The sequence below is a fragment of the Sceloporus occidentalis genome, unplaced genomic scaffold, assembly GCF_023333645.1.
Source record: "Sceloporus occidentalis isolate IW3139 unplaced genomic scaffold, rSceOcc1.0.p SCAF_10, whole genome shotgun sequence".
Classification (NCBI taxonomy): domain Eukaryota; kingdom Metazoa; phylum Chordata; class Lepidosauria; order Squamata; family Phrynosomatidae; genus Sceloporus; species Sceloporus occidentalis.
In genome coordinates, this window is record NW_028316990.1 from 31,665,724 (window position 1) to 31,681,822 (window position 16,099).

Below are 16,099 nucleotides of genomic sequence, written 5' to 3' on the forward strand. Positions count from 1 at the left end.
CTGATGCCTTTTTCAAAGCAGCAATAAGCCTGGTTCCCGAGGTACCAAAGATGATCAACATAGATGGAAAGATGCGGCCCTCTGAAGCATTCCTCCTAGAGTTCCTCTGCAATTTCTTTTCCACTTTGTTAATCATTCCTGTAAGTAGCATCTATCTTGCATTTTTATGCTGCTCTTCACAGAAAAAGCCTCACGAATCAGGTTGCAAATGCTCCATTGTTCCACCACCTTAAAGTTAAGCCAAAAAAGAAAAAAGGGATTAGAAGGGAGACGGAAAAGAGCAAGCTCAGTCACTAGATTCTTGATTCCAAATTTCAGCAAGCAGTAAGTTCAGCAAGTCTCAGAGTTGGGAAATGTTTATGTTGAAATGGTGAATCTTTATCCCTTTTTGTTCCTTAGGACCATCCTGAGCAAGGCGTTCTGTTTCTTCTGCGAGGGCTGCTCAATGTCATCCAAGACTATACTTGGGAAGATAACTGTGATGATAAAGTCCGGATTTATACCAACGTTGTGCATCTCCTTTCAGCAATGAGTCAGGAGACCTACATCTACCATATAGACAAAGGTAAAAGAGGGAGGTTTTAACTCCTGTTGTTGTTGTTGTTTGTGGTGGCGGCACAGGGGTTAAATGCCAGTACTGCAGCCACAATGTTGTGTGTTGGATCCCGCAGGGCTCCAGGTTGAGTCAGCCTTCCATCCTTTCAGAGGTCGGTAAAATGAGTACCCAGATTGCTGGGGGCAATTGGCTTACACATTGTAAACCACTTAGAGAGTGCTTAGTTTACTATGAAGTCTAATAGAAATTTAAAGTGCTAGCGCTATTGTTAACTGCCCTTGAGTCAGCCGTGACTCATGGTGACCCTGTGGATGAGACATCTCCAAACTCCCTTCATCTATCCTCTTCTAAATTCTAATTCTGTCCCTTCATCTATTCTCTTCTAAATTAGCTAAACATGCTTACCTGGCCACTTTCCTTAATTTTAATCTAAAATCTCCTGTCTTCGCAGTTGAATCCAATGATACTTTGTATGGTGGAGATACCAAATTCCTGACAGAGACAAACAAGCTATGCGAAACAGTGATAGCCCAGATTCTGGAGCATCTGAAAAGCCTTGGAAAAGATGAGGTATTGGTGGGGGGTCTTCTTGTCACTGCAAAAGTATTTTATTGCGGGATGTTTTCTGTGTCACAGAAACCTGTTGAGGAACTGCTATTCCCATCATCCTTTAACATTGTCCAGGCTGGTTGGGGCCAGTGGGAACAGGACATCCTCTTTTTCCAGGACATGTCCTACATTTCAACCTTATGTCCAGGGAGAATTCCAAAATGTCCTCCATTTTGAGCATGCCTAAAAAAGCATGCGCTTATATTTCTATGAGTATTTGTAGCTTTTATTTTGGAATGCCCTATATTTTTCTTGAATGTCCTGCATTTTACAGTGCTTTGTCCTCCTTTGCAGTTTTGACATCTGTTCCCCCTGGAAGGGAACTCAGAAGTTCAATACTTCTTTGGCTTTGGACAATGTTAGCACAGCTCCATAAATCTGTTGCATAGCCAATTTTTACTGTTGGTGGGGCACCCGTCACTGCAGTTAAGCTGTTGGTCACTTTGGAAACCTTGAAGGAAAGCATCCTTTGTTGGTCTATGCCACTATGTTGCTTTCTTATCTTCCTAGGGTTTTGGGCCAGTGGATTTCTTCCAGGAGTAAATACCAGCTTCACAAAAGCTATGTTCCTTGGGAACTTAGCATGAGAGGAAAGCCTTAACCCCCGAAAATTTGCCATGATTCTAATCATTATCAGTGAACTCCCAAGGGGAGATTCAGACTCTTGTCTCCAGAGTCATAGTCCAACCACTACAACATGCTGGCTCCTGCGGACTGTCTACAGGCAAAATATATGCTCTGGCTATCAGAGAGGCTGGTTGGTTGGTTGCATATCAAACAAGAAAGAGTCCAGGCATACCTTGGCCAGTACATATTTTCATGGACTAGAATACCATGCATGGTATTACCCTCAATTTGTATTTGTTTTTAATGATGTGTGCCTTCAAGTTGACCTCAATAAACAATAGGCAAAAAGAAGGAAAACGTTAGGCAAAATAGCACTGAATTATTTATCGCTTTCTTTAAAGCATTTATAGCAAAAACGGCTGTCAGTGAAGCTTGCCAATAGTTAATAGGGCAATCCATGTCATCAGCCTGACACTCTGAAGAAACTAGGAAGCACAAGGGAGAGGGATTGAGGAGAGGAGGGTTAGATAAGCAATGGAAATCCCTTAGCCCAATGACACCCCTTCCCCTTACCGTGTGGTCTTGCAAGTGGCATACAATTTAATACCTTCTTTAAAACCTGTGTAGACTTTAAAGCGCCAGAGCCAGCTGGCCCTCTACTTCTTCAACAGCATCTTGGCCCATGGAGATCTGCGCAACAACAAACTCAACCAGCTTGCTGTCAACCTGTGGAACCTGGCTCAGAAGTATGGCTTTGCTGACACAAAAACCATGGTAAGGAGAGAAGGCAGACAGATCTTGGATCTAGAGTTTGGGTACAGTTGGTGTTCACCTGAAAGGGAAAATAATAAAGGGGATACTAAGTTGCTATGAATGTTTTTCCATTACTAGTGGTTTAGCTGAATTAACCTCTTTCCATTTTCATTGACATTTAAGTGTGTTGATTTAGGGTTTCAGATTTAGCCTTAGAAAAACAAGAAACTACATAACAGAAGAACCCCCTTCTTCTTATATACTAACACTAAGTTTCTTCCACTCCTTTCCCATAAAACTGGGACTCCAGGTTGCCCTATAAACTTGAGGATATGTACTGTTGAGTATAGCAAGAGAGAACATTTCTTCATGCAAGGGAAACCTTTTGCTTCTCCAGATGTTTTAGACTTCCTGGAGCCCAGCAAGCATAAGCCAATGATAAAGGATCATGGGGCTTGTAGACAAAAAAAAAACATCTGGAGGGGCAAAATGTGGTAGTGGTTGGTGGCTTTGAAAGATGGATTTAAGCAAATTCATGGTGAGCAAGACTGTCAGTGGACATTCGCCAATCGAAATTATTGTGTTCAGGGCTCTCATGTCACTGAAATATCTGTTGCTTTGGGCTATCGGCTGCATAGCTTCTGCTTTGGGCCTTCCCAAAAGCATTGGCTGGTCCCTTTGAAAAAGAGGGTCCTTGCAAGGTGGGAGTCCTGATGGCGCAGTGGTTGAATGCCTGTACTACAGCTACAAGGTTGTGAGTTCGATTCCAGGGGCTTCATAGAAGCATAGAGTTGGAAGAGACCGCAAAGGCCATCCAGTCCAATCCCTTTGCCATGCAGGAAATCTCAATCAAAGCATCCCGACAGATGGCCAGTGGTACAAATTATATTCTATGTGTTTGCCTGTGATTGCATGGTTTAACTGCTTGGCATATTAGTTTGGAATGAGTATGCAGCCACTGAACAACTATAGAGAGAACCTTCTCTTTCTTCTCTCACTGAAGAGAGAGAGCCAATTTCCAAAGTGTTCTCATTTTCCTTTTCTCCTTTTCTAGGTCAGAACCTTGGAATACATCAAGAGGCAAAGCTCACATGCTGAGATGAGCCATTTTACAGAGCTGGCGCTACGCCTTCCTCTGCAGTCGAGGACCTGATGAATGTTAGTCTGCTGGAGTCAGATCTACTAGAAGGCAGTTCTCCAAGGCCTATAAAATACAAGCTGCATCTTAGGCTATTATTGCTGTTCAATATTTTCATTTTGAAATATCTTTTTCATTTTGAAGTGTCACAGATTTATTTGGTCAGAGGCAGAGAATTTTCCTGCCAGTGAAATGATTTGCGAAATGAGGCTTTGTTTGTCACCACACAGACATTAACTGTCAAAAGGTGACTTACATGCGAACATTTGATCGGTCAAATGGTATCACGCCATTTCAGAATGGAAATAACTTTTATATCCCACGGAACTGTACGGAAAAATAGATACAATAAGTCACGTTGGCGTGTTGATCGATGATCTTCCCATAGAACTGCCTTTGAGAAACGAGTCCATTTATGGACAGCTGTTAAAAAAATATTCTGGATTCAATGCAAATGCCCTTTTTCAAACACATTGCTATTTGTTCGTTGATTTGAAAGACAATAAATAGGCAGCAACGTCAATATTTGTGATAGATCTTTGGAAAATATTTGAATGCCAGTGGGTTAAAGGAATATTTATGTGTAAATTTGCAATGCATCAAGAAAAAATGAATCAAGAGTATAACAAATTTGTATTCATTCCTATTACTGATCTTTCCAAGTAGTGCTTAGCTGGCTATTTTGTAATCATTAGGCGCACTTATTATTATGCTGCATAATTCACTCTGCATTTGCCTTTTGATTGAGCCCCATGAGCGAATTCGGCCTTTTTCATTATTTTTAATTACAGAAGCGTTTGAGAGAAGGTGAACGTCATCTTAAAATAGAGAAGGTTGTCCATGTTAATAATTCAGCACTGGCAATATGCCTTAGATTTAGTTATAATATCAAAATGAGACAGGTCCTTGGCTGGAAAGAACTTACAACATAAGATAACAGAGAAAAACAGGCGGACAGATGAATAGTGGAGGTTTTCAAACAGAGTATGGCTTGCCATCTGTTGGGAATGCTTTGATTATGTCTTCTTGCATGGCAGGGGATTGGACTGGATGGCCCTTGTGGTCTCTTCAAATTGTGTGATTCTGTGACAACGGCAGTTACATGTACTTCAATCAGGCTAAAATTGGAGATGTGAGTAAGGGCAAAGTGGGAAACTTGCACAAGCCAAAGGAGGATCATTCAAGCAGTTTCTTTAGCCAACCTTTCAGGGCAGGAGTGGACAACCCTCTTCTCAGGTTTTGGATTCCAACCCCCATCATCCCTCGAAGTTAGGGATAGGATTAAAATAATTAACATAGTCCGGCAGTATGCCTAAATCTGGCTTCTGAACGTAGGGAACGTAGTGCTGCTTACTGCTTTCTATGGGGTCTGTAGTGCATATTTGTGGCATGAAAGCAATGTTTAGGGGCTGCAATTTAAAAATTCTAAAGCCTAACATAAAGGGGGAATGTTTGGGTATGTATTAAAGCTGAGAAAGGCACAGTATCACTTCAGTTGTAGGCACAGAACAGGACCATCGCTGACCTGTTTTGGCCAGCATCTTTTTTCCTCCATGGCCCACAAGAAAACCACTGCTGCCTCCCTTGCTGCTCTAAGCCCTCAGCTGTCGGTATTGCTATGTAGAGTCTGAAAGAAGCCTCAGCCTTTCTGCAAATTTCAAAACTAGACGCAAACACAAAAGGCTGATGTTTTTACAAAACATTTATTAGCTCAACTACAAAATCTATATATGTTCGCATTAAAGAACAAAACAAAATAGGGGAATTTTGTTCCACTCACAAAACGCTGCATGACAATCAAATTAATATAGAATGGATCAAAAAAATGCTTGGATTCTGGAAGTACTCCAAATGCCCATGCAAACCTGAACTGTTACTTACAAAATATATATGCATTGCTTTCTTTAATTAAGTCTCTTGATGGCAAATGCACTGAAACTCTGGATCATCTGCCCTAGGCACTTTACCAGCACTGTGCACATAAACCGCATTTGGTAATTCCTCCAACAGATACAACATTGAGAAGGCTGCAGCTGAGCTTTCACTCCCCTGTGTCTTCTCCCTAGTGTATTTCTAGAATTCAACATTTTGTCACATTATGCTGTGGTATATACTGCTTCTGCATGGCGCATAGTTTTTTGCTACTGATTCAAGTCATAGCTGGCAAGTCATAATAGCAGCCACTATTACACAGGTACAAAGAAAAATGCTCAGCTATGTTACCGTGAACAAAGAGCTAAGAAACAAATCACTCCAGCTTTTTAGCTTGTTGAGATGCATGCACCCGAGGAAAGGCAGCTGTACCCAAATAAGAAGGCTTCTATCCTTGTACATCTCTACAAAGCTTATCAGATTTAAATGATACTCACCTGGGAAAATAAAGTAACATTTGTATTTTCCAAAACAAAAACCACGACGTTGTTAAAGGTTTGGACATGAGATAAGTCAAGACTCTGGTGGTTGGGATACCCAAAAATATGCTTTGCGAGAGCCATTTTGTTGCCATGTGCAAAAATGTTGCTAAGAAAACTCATAGTTGTCTCAGGGATGGCGTTTTTCAATCCTCAATAGTTCAGTCTTCAAATTTTATAGAGTTTGAAGCATTTTTATCTATCCACATGAGCTTCTGTGTGGCAGGCTGAAATCCAAAGCCTCGGTGGTGGTGCTTCTGATCTATGGCCTTCTCAAATTCAGCCTGCAGGTCTTGCTGGAGATTTTGCTCCCTATTCCAGTCAAGAGCCATATTCAGTTTTGTAGCATGGACAGGAGGATCTTGTAGTGGCATGGAAGAACCCTTCTTGAATCCACCCAGCAGCCTGAGGAACTTGGTTTTCCGCTCTGAACTTTCAAACACTGCTGTGCCCCATTGGCCAAAATGGTTGTCCTAAAGAGCAGGGAAGAGAATGTGTAAGTTACATGTATCTGGCCCCTGCTAAAGCTAGGAGATTACAACTAGAAGATGTAGAACTTCTACAACTAGAAATAAAGCTGGAAGATTCAATGGTTCTGGTGCATTATCATTAGATGTAGAGTTGGTCTTACTTGAAATCTCCTCCACAAATCTACTTCTGGTTTCCACGTGCAAACAGTATTTCAGAATAGTCCTTTGTATGGATATAGAGATAGATTCTTTAAATCTCTGCTGCCTTCTCTGGGTTCTAATTACAACCACAGTAACCTAGGAGAATACCACATAACACTGTTGGTGGTGTGTGCCTTCAAGTGGTTCCTGACTTATAGTGACCCTAAGGGCTTTTCATGGCAAGATTTGTTCAGAAGAGGCTTGCCATAGTCTTCCTCTGAGGCTACAAGCATATGACATGCCCAAAGTCATCTATACCAATTAAGAAGATTAAAAAGTAGTGCTGTTCATTACTTGATGACTGCTATGCATAAATAAGGGATATCACTGCTTATATTCCACAAAATACAAAACCTGGTTTCTGCAGCAAAGACATCCCCAAAGGGAATACAGGGGAAATGGTATTCTTCAGCATTAATTATAGACATTACAGTTCACTGGAGGCTGGAGTTTACTGGCCAGCCTTCAGCATCTCTAGAGATTCAACTAATTTGTTCTATAGTGTGACTTCAAGTTCCCCATCAGAGTAGAGTATCGAACTGACAGCAGCATTTTCACCCACCGATTCCCCCTCTTCCTTGATGAGTTTCGTTTTGCCAGACTCCCGGTCAATCTCTTCTTGGAGAGCCTGCCGTCTCAACTGGAGGAGAGGGGAAAAAAACATGATGTGATCCCTAATGTCAAAAATTTGAGAAAACTGGTTAACAAAGGATAGACTGAATGAAGAAGTGGCAAAAAAGATTACTCAACTGGAAATAAAAGATGGTTTTAATTTTTTCTTTATATACAGAGATTGGTGCCAAGATATTTTGCTGCCTGAGAAAGAAAGATAAGATGGCACCCTCCTGCATTTCGATAGATAGAAGCTGAATCAACTCAGTTGTCAATAGCTCCAATGGAACCATCCTCCAGCACACTTGAGGAGAATAAACCAGTTGAAAGCAATAGGAGAAACTATGGGGCACACACAGCTCTGTCCTCCAAGAGGTGAATAGTAAGGGAATCAGGAGAGACAGTGGTTGCTGTTTGTCAACATCAGTTGAACAACATCAGAGTCTCGCTTTGCCCAATGGTAAAGCCAGCCCTGCTTCCAACACTCATACACAAACCATAGAACCATAGTGGTGGAAGAGACCACAAGTGCCATCCAGTCTAACCCCATTCTGCCATACAGGAAATCTCAATCAAAGCATCCCTGACAAACAGCCATCCAGCCTCTGTTTAAAGACCTCCAAGGAGGGAGGCTCACACAATCACAGTATTTTTGGAAATGGCTAGTTGGATATTCTTGGCCTACAGAATGTGACAAATAACACATGCTCTAAAAACGATGAATGTGAAACCAGGGTGGAGGCAATAAAATTCACTCTGAGTCAATCACCCTTTTCAGAGCCTTTGGGCATCTCTCTGAGTTCCCAGCCCTTTGTCTCCTGTTTTAACATTCCCTTGCACTGAAGATGGGCAAGCTTCCCAGTGGCTCCTGGATACAGTTGCAGAAAGCTTAAAATACCAGTGTCCTCTTTGGACATAGCTGCCTGTTGTTGTTGTTGTAGTTGATGTTAGCTGATGTTTTTTAAAATATTCCATTAAGCCTGGCAAAATGAGGGCAGTTATCAGCAAGGCCTGAACCCAGAAAGGAAAAACGTTAAGAGCTTGTGAGCATCAAAATGTTTCACTGTTCAAGAATCAATGCATAGTTCCACTATTTTGTGTGGGGAAGGCTATGCCCACAACAGGGTACCTAGAATTACTTCTAGAACTACAAAGCTAGCTCACAAAAGGGGTAGGTTGTATAGGCAGAACTGCAGTTGGAGGCTGAAAAGAAAGGTTTGGGCAGAAGGTGAGGCAGAATTCCTTCTTGATTTAGTTCTCAATTTACGGAGGGCCATTCCACTTTATCCGAAGAACTGTTGCCTTTTGTGCTACGCACAAGCCCTCTTCAGCCATTATAAATATTGGTTGGCATGCTGTTAGTGACAAACACATCCCAACTAAATCCCCAAAAGGAATACAGGGCAAATGGCATTCGTCAGGATTAATTATAGACATTACGGCTCACTGCAGGCTGGAGTTTACTGGCCAGCCTTCAGTATCTCCTGGGATTGTACTAATTTGTTCTGTAGTGTGTCTTCAAGTTGCCAGTCAGAGTAGAGACTAGTGCACCAGTCCCTGGACGTGACAGGACTCCGGACTTCAAAACTAATTTTTCCAATTGTTGTGGAGGTCAGAATGGTGTTCTAATCATGCAGTGACCACAATCTCCCTCCCCACAATTCACCTGCAGCCTCCCCAACTGGCCACTTCCTGACAGGTGGAGAGTATGGGGAGTGGAAAGAAGTGTCCAGCTCTTTTCCTGGAGGTCCCTGAGCATGATGTTATTGCTGTGCATAGCTGGATGCTTCTCCGCCACACATCCTGCTTTACACCAGACAGGAAAGGGCTGGGTGGGACTGCAGCAGAGAAAAGGTGGATTTCAGGGAGGGTTGGACAGGAAACAGATCACAATTACTCATGGGCAATATGTCTCCTTATCCAGGATCTTGGTTGTTACTTATTCCAGCTTACTGAACCCCCACTGAGTCTTAAAGCTCACTGGATAACCTTGGGGCAGTCAAATACGCCAGTTTAGATGGCCACTGATCTAGATGGGATGTCACCGCCTGGGTGCATCTCGGGTCGAAGCCTTGCTCAGCTGGCCAATTTCTGAAGTCAGAAGCTCCCTGACTTTGAAAAGGCGCTGGCTGATCGATGCTTCGACCCAGGATGCATCCAAGTGGCAGCATCCCAGCAAGATTGGTGGTGATTTACGTATGATAACATCCAGGGGCATTCCGGATCCTGAATTCAAGCTGGAAGAGGTTAAACAGATGATTTGTTAATGCGATAAGCTTCCAAGACTAAATAACTAAATAAACAATATACATAACTTCATCAAAATCAGACGGATTGATGTCACAGTAATAACAATGCAGACAAAATAAGAGAGTACCTTGTCTATGTTGATTTCATCACAGTTTCCTTTCTTGAATGCCACAACTTTTATTTCATCTTCCCTTACCTGTAAATGAACACACAATTTGAATTTCGCAGCATCCCTTATTTATTTAAAACACTGCTATGCTGCCTTTCTATTATTATTCAAGGCAATATGCTCTCTATTCCCCCACCACCAAATTACAAATCACACTCACTATCTCTTTTGCACACACCTGACACTATAAATTGGAATACAGCAGCACGTAATACCTACAGAACACGCTTTTAACAAGGCCTATAGGGTTTAATCCACCCTTTAATTCAGGATCATTTAGCAGGGAACTAGAACTCACTTTGGATGTTTGCTCTGCAAAACCTTGCTTCCAAGTCATACAATTCCTATGGCTTCCCACTGCTTCGAGTGCAATGAAGTCAAATCTTAAAATCTCAAACAAATGTTGAATATGGAATTTCAGAACTTAATTTAAAAAAACCTGACAACCCCAGAGGTATCATTTGTAAAAAAAAAATCCTGTAATGTATAATGGACACATATATCCAACACTACAAATGTTCTATGCTTGTGAAACAGTCTGCCCTGTTTCACTGCCACCAGCTAGGTAACAGCGACATCCACACTACTGAAAATGATGTATATTGTGAAGGAACTGCAACTGAAATAGTTAGAACAGCAGTTCTCAACCTCTGTCCTCCACATCTTTTCAATTTCAACTCCTAGAAGCCCAAACCAGCAAGGCCAGTGGCCATTGATCCTGGAAACTGAAGTCCACTAACATCTAGAAGTTCGCAAGTTGAAAACCACTGGGTTAGAGCAGCCATTCCCAAACTGTAACCCTTCATATTTGTTGGTTCACATTGGCCTGTTACAGACAGCCAGAATAAAGCTGCTTCGAGTCACAGTGGAGGTATGGTGTTTCAATGATGCATGCGTCCTAAAAGTCCAGAAGTTGCACCAAAGCCACACTCCAGCCCTAAGAACTGGAGCGTGGCTTTGGTGTGGCTTCTGGACTCTTAGGACGTATGCATCACTGAAACACCATACCTCCACTGTGACTTGAAGCAGCTTTATTTTGGCTGTCTGTAACAGGCCATTATTCACAATCACCATGGCCATGTTGAATATGGATGATGGGAGTAATAGTCTAACACATCTGGCAAGGCTGGCAAAGGCTAAATTAGAATGCCAATTTGGGACTAGAAAAGTCTCTGGTTCAAATCTCTGCTGAACCCAGAAAGCCTTCAAATGACCTCAGGCCAATTCCTGTCTTTCAGCCTAATCTAGCTCATTTTTAATAGTATGTAGAGATCTTGTAGCACCTTTGAGCCTAACATTTTTAAAAGGTTTGTATGGTGTGTGTGTGTGGTGCTGCTGTGACTCAAGGGAGCCAAGGTAGTAGAGAAATAGGGATGAGCGCATACCTCTCCCTCTTCCCCCGCTACTCTGGCGCTCTGGATCCAGCAAGCCAAGGCAATGGGGAAGGAGGGTTGAGTGTGCGCCCACCTTCTCTGGTGCTTTTGCTGGCTGGCTTTTGCTGACCAAAGCACTGGGGAAAGAGAGGTTAATACACCCCCCCTTCCCTAGTACTTTGGCTGGTTTGTCTGAGCTGGCCAAAGCACCAGGAAAAGAGGAGCAAGTGGCGCATGCACCTCTCACCTTGCGCAGTGCCTCACAACTTTGGGTGGTCAGTCCTCCCAGCAGCGCCAGGCACCCGCACCAGCCGACACCAACATTAGAGGCATCACTGATAGTTATTTTCTACTGAGACTGTACCTCTGCTTCTTTTTTCAACCTTCTTTTCTTCAAACTGGGCTCTTCCTCACCAATGTCAACACTTTTTCTGTTCTTCTTTTTCTCCTTCTTCTTTATGTGATGCTTGCTACTGTTCTCACATCTGCCGCTGTTAGCACTCTCTGGACACTCTTGAATCCCTTTGTGTTTTTTAACTTTCTTTTTCCTTCCCTCCGTTGCTGATCTGTCTTCATTGTCCTCTAGAAGGGCAAGATGTTTGCATACAGCTTTTGTACAGATGCTCTTCTTCTTAGTTACTCTGCCAGCGCCGTCGGTGTCTGGGATCAAGTCTGTTTTCTCTTCCCGAAAAACCTGGGTTTGTCTAGATTTTGGTTCTGGAAGAATCTCATTAGAAACCCCAGAATCATTTTCTTGAGTTTCCGGCGGCGTTACAAGTAAATACACTTTCTTTTTCTTGAGCTTCTTTTTCTTCCACTTCTTTCTGATCTCTCCGCTTTCTTCTTCTGATACTTGGGCTGCAGAATCTTGCGCTTTTCTTCTCTTGCAATGGTTTTCTAGGTTAGAAATGTCTTTATGAGGAATCCTGTTGCTGACCTCTTCACTGTCCACAGCTGTTAAACAACGCAGGACTTTCTTTCTCTTGACAGTATGGCTGACGTTGTTCTTGTTAGGAACCTGTCTCTTTTTTCTGCCAGACAACATTATGTCTTGAGATATTGTTTCCAGGATTGGGATGATCTGTTTTTGAGACTCCACCTCATTACCTTCGCCATGCAACTGGGAGCAACTGGGTTTGTGTTTCTTCTTCTTCTTCTTCCCCTTCTTAATACATTCACCACTATTTCCATGGCTGCCAGGACTCTTGCTTTTGCTGGACGGTCTAAAGAGAAAACTGGCTTCCTGCAGTAGCCCTTTGCTAAGAACCTCACAATCTCCTTCAGAAGCAAGTCTATGCTTCCTTTTTTTCTTGAGCTTCTTCCCTATTTCCCCATTTTTTGTTAAACGTTCTGAATCTGAGCTGCTTTCTATTATAATGGGAAGATTTGCACATGCTTTGTTCTTTGTATCAGAGTAATTTCGTTTCTTTACCTTCTTCCTTGCACCTTTTCGATATGAACCGTCTCTTTCGACCAAATCCTTCTCTTTCTTCACCTCTTTTGCTTTTAAATCAGAGCAGCCATCATCGTCGTCGTCGTCATTTTCGTCATCGTCTATGATGATAACTTGGTTGTCCACCGATGTTTTTGCTTTGTTCGTTCTCTGCACCGCTTCCTCGGCCTTGTTCTTCTCTGCCTTTTTTATGGCCATGCTGCAAAAGGACACAGAGCACCGTGAGATAAATGGAGAAGCATTTCGTTCAAGTGTGATTTGTATCATAGGCTACAAAAACGCATTTATGGTAACTTGCCAGTTTGTACACAAGTCATTCATCTGTAACTCAATGACAAATAGAGTAGGACAATAGTATATCCTATTCCAAATTCAGAGATGCAAATTCTCCACTATTACTGGACATGGAGTTACAGATGACTGGTTTACTGAAGTAGTTACATTAATTCAATATATAGTATATATATATATTGCCCTATATATGCCATATATATATATATATATATATATATATTGCCCTATACCCCAAACATGGCTTCCTGAGGCGGGCTGACACCAAAAAATGGGATGCAATCTGATATAAATGCCAGCCAGACATGCGCCCAGGGCTTTTCGACCCAAACCCAAGAGGCCAGACTCTGGCCCTCCTTCCCTTTGGAAGCGAATCCTGTATGCACACTGCAGAGGTAATGCGGTTTGAGACCACTTTAACTGCCCTGGTTCCATGCTCTGGCATTATGGGAAAGGCAGTTGCTTGTGGCACCCCTTGCCAGAATGCCAGGGCAGTTAAAGTGGTCTCAAACCGCATTACCTCTGCAGTGTGGACGCAGGCGTAGTTTCTTGTGATTCTAGGCTTCATCGGTAGAAGTATAGTGTCTAGATCAAGGGAAGTAATAGTGCCACTCTATTCTGCTCTGGTCAGGCCTCACCTGGAATATTGTGTCCAGTTCTGGGCACCACAATTCAAAAAGGATGTGGAGAAACTGGAGCCATGTGTCCAAAGGAGGGCGGCCAAAATGGTCAAGGCTCTGGAAACCATGAAGCCCTATGAGGAAGGACTAAAGGAGCTGGGGATGTTTAGCTGGAGAAGAGACGGTTAAGAGGTGATATGATACTTGAAGGGATGTCCTATTGAGGAGGGAGCAAGCTTGTTTTCTGCTGCTCCAGAGAATTGGATCAGGAACAATGGATGCAAGCCGCAGGAATATTCCAGGAGGGATTTTTTTCATTTTAAGAGCGAATGAACATTGCAATAGAGTATATTAGAATGTGGTGGAGTCTCCCTCCTTGGAGGTCTTCAAACAGAGGCTGGATGGCCCTCTGTCAATGGGGATGCTTTGATGGGGAGTTCCTGCATGGCAGAATGGGGCTGGACTGGACCAGGGCCCTTCTTGGGGTCCCTTCCAACTCTAGGATTCTATACTTCTATGATTCTATAGTTCTATGACTGTATGGTTCTATGACTGTCTGACTCTCCCTGACTCACCTCTCCTCGTTCCTCTTCGCAGGCTCTGCGCTCCTTTCTTCCCTCTGGTTTCCCTTGCAGACTCCAAAACAGCGCCTTCCTCCTCCTCCTCCTCCTCTTCTTCTCCTTGACCCGGAAGTAAAAGAGAAAAGGCTTTGCGGCCTAGGCCTGTCTGGGGCGCCTCTGCCCTTGGTTGCCTAGCAACCGCCCTCCATGATGGCTGCTCTTGAAGAGCCCGCGCCTCCCAGCCTCTGGGACCGCATCTGCGCAGGTCTCCAGGCCACATAACCCCGCTTTCAGGCCGCTTTAACTGCCCTGGCTCAATGCTAGGGAATCCTGGGAATTGTAGTTTTTTTTCCTGTGGCACCAGAGCTGCCTCTGACAGAGAAGGATTAATGGTCCAAAACACACTGCAGAAATAATCCAGTTTGAGACCGCTTTAACTGCCCTGCCTCAATGCCAGGGCATTCTGGGAACTAGTTTACTGAGGCACTTAGCCCTCTCTGTCAGAGAGAGCTCTGGTGCCACAATAAACTACAATTCCCAGAATCCCCCAGCACTGAACCAAGGCAGTTTAAAGCCATCCCAATGAGGTTTAAGTGATTAAAACGTTTATACAAACTGGAAGCTGTTGTGAAGATGATGGCTGCGTCCACACTGGAAAGATAATCCGGTTTGACACCGCTTTAGCTGCCCTGGCTCAGTGCTAGGGAATTCTGTGAACTGTAGTGGTCAGAGCACTCTGGTGCCATGAGAAACTACAATTCCCAGAATTCCATAGCGTTGAGCCATGGCCGTTAAAGCGGTGTCAAACTGGATTATTTCTGCAGTGTGCACTCGGCCTGTTAAGAAATGTTCTGAGTCGCATGGATGGAGGGTTGCCATTATTGTCCACTAAAACCCGGGACAAAATGTAGGGCAAAACTCAGCCCAAAATGTAGGACATTTAAGAAAAATGGAGGACCTTAAACGTCCTACATTTTGGGCTGAGTTTTGTCCTGCGGTTGTCCTACAGTTTGGTCTAGATTTTGTCCTACATTTTGTCCTGGGTTTTAGTGGACAATTATGGCAACCCTACATGAGATCTGGCTTAAAACCAGTCAACATTCAGACACCTGCTATTGTATTAATGCAGGACCATATGAGCAAATAAATGCAAATATATCAGAACAACGATATATTGTTAATTTCTTTAATTGTTTAATTTATATCCTGCCTTTCCGATTCTATGAATGGCTTCCAATAACCTTTTTCCAAGGAAAACAAAACCTCCTAGAGTAAGCACTGGAACCCATGAAAATTCATCCCAGATATCAACAATATTGCAGTTTAAAGGATGTATTTGGGTTTCTGAAATTAACAATAAATTATTTCCCCCCCTTCTTTTCTTAAAAAATAGAATTTGAAGCAGAGCAACCGATCCATCCGGACAATTTAGGACCGAAACTAGATCACTTTCAGGAGCCAAAGCAGGAGCCTGTCTTTCTCATCCAGGTATGGAACTATGGCACTATGGTCTCCTGCTGCTATTGCACTATTATTGTCCTGGTGTTTGTATTAAACTGTATTTTGTGCTTTGTATTTCACTCTCTCTCTATATATATATATATACATATTTATATATGTTTTTCCTTGCTTTAGACATTAGGTTTATGCTCTGTATTTTGGTTTATGTTTACTGTGTGGTTATTATTATTTTTTTGTATCCAATGTCCTTGCAATCTGCTTTGATTCCGTGAGGATCAGGCAGAATAGAAATAAATTATTATTATTATTATTATTATTATTATTATTAAAATCCAATCTAGCCAGGAGTACTTCGAATGTTTAGGATAACATTTCCATCAAGTATTCCCATTTGTGACCCTCCAGCTTGTTTTCTGCAGCTCCAGAGACTAGGACCCGGAGCAATGGATGCAAGCTCCAGGAAAAGAGATTCCAACTCAACAAGCCTCTGTTTAGAAACCTCCAAAGAAGGAGACTCCATCAGCCTCCAAGGAAGGAGCGTGTTCCACTGTCGAACTGCTCTTACTGTCAAGACGTTCCTCCTAATGTTTAGGTGGAATCTCTTT

At 42.8% G+C, this 16,099-nt stretch overlaps 3 protein-coding genes across 10 annotated transcripts in view; 2 read left to right on the forward strand and 1 right to left on the reverse strand.

Moving 5' to 3' along the window:
* Positions 1–4,146, forward strand: part of LOC149306353 (VPS35 endosomal protein-sorting factor-like) — a 35,092-nt gene extending 30,946 nt beyond the window's left edge. For both annotated transcript variants that reach the window (XM_089540004.1, XM_089540005.1), the window contains exons 27-31: positions 1–140; positions 400–565; positions 1,008–1,126; positions 2,360–2,506; positions 3,540–4,146. In XM_089540004.1, coding sequence (XP_089396130.1) covers positions 1–140; positions 400–565; positions 1,008–1,126; positions 2,360–2,506; positions 3,540–3,638 — 671 coding nt within the window. In that variant the 3' untranslated portion in view covers positions 3,639–4,146. The remainder of the gene's footprint in view (positions 141–399; positions 566–1,007; positions 1,127–2,359; positions 2,507–3,539) is intronic.
* Positions 101–14,155, reverse strand: KNOP1 (lysine rich nucleolar protein 1). 6 transcript variants are annotated; one of them, XR_016282463.1, is made up of 7 exons: positions 14,049–14,154; positions 11,474–12,761; positions 9,695–9,763; positions 7,268–7,345; positions 5,993–6,507; positions 5,149–5,286; positions 2,489–2,564 (listed from the first exon to the last, which is right to left on the reverse strand). XR_016282463.1 is itself a non-coding variant. In XM_089540006.1 (5 exons), exons 2-5 carry the CDS (start codon positions 12,758–12,760, stop codon positions 6,196–6,198), a joined length of 1,746 nt encoding a protein of 581 aa, XP_089396132.1. In that variant the 5' UTR covers position 12,761; positions 14,049–14,154; the 3' UTR covers positions 5,318–6,195. The 6 variants fall into 6 exon arrangements, 1 of the variants encoding a protein (XP_089396132.1); XR_016282464.1 differs by lacking the exons at positions 2,489–2,564; positions 5,149–5,286 and adding an exon at positions 101–228; XR_016282466.1 differs by lacking the exon at positions 5,149–5,286 and having other exon boundaries at positions 2,477–2,564; positions 12,542–12,761; positions 14,049–14,155.
* LOC149306355 (IQ domain-containing protein K-like) overlaps positions 14,156–16,099 on the forward strand; it is a 23,611-nt gene continuing 21,667 nt past the window's right edge. For both annotated transcript variants that reach the window (XM_089540007.1, XM_089540008.1), the window contains exons 1-2: positions 14,156–14,298; positions 15,427–15,521. In XM_089540007.1, coding sequence (XP_089396133.1) covers positions 14,241–14,298; positions 15,427–15,521 — 153 coding nt within the window. In that variant the 5' untranslated portion in view covers positions 14,156–14,240. The remainder of the gene's footprint in view (positions 14,299–15,426; positions 15,522–16,099) is intronic.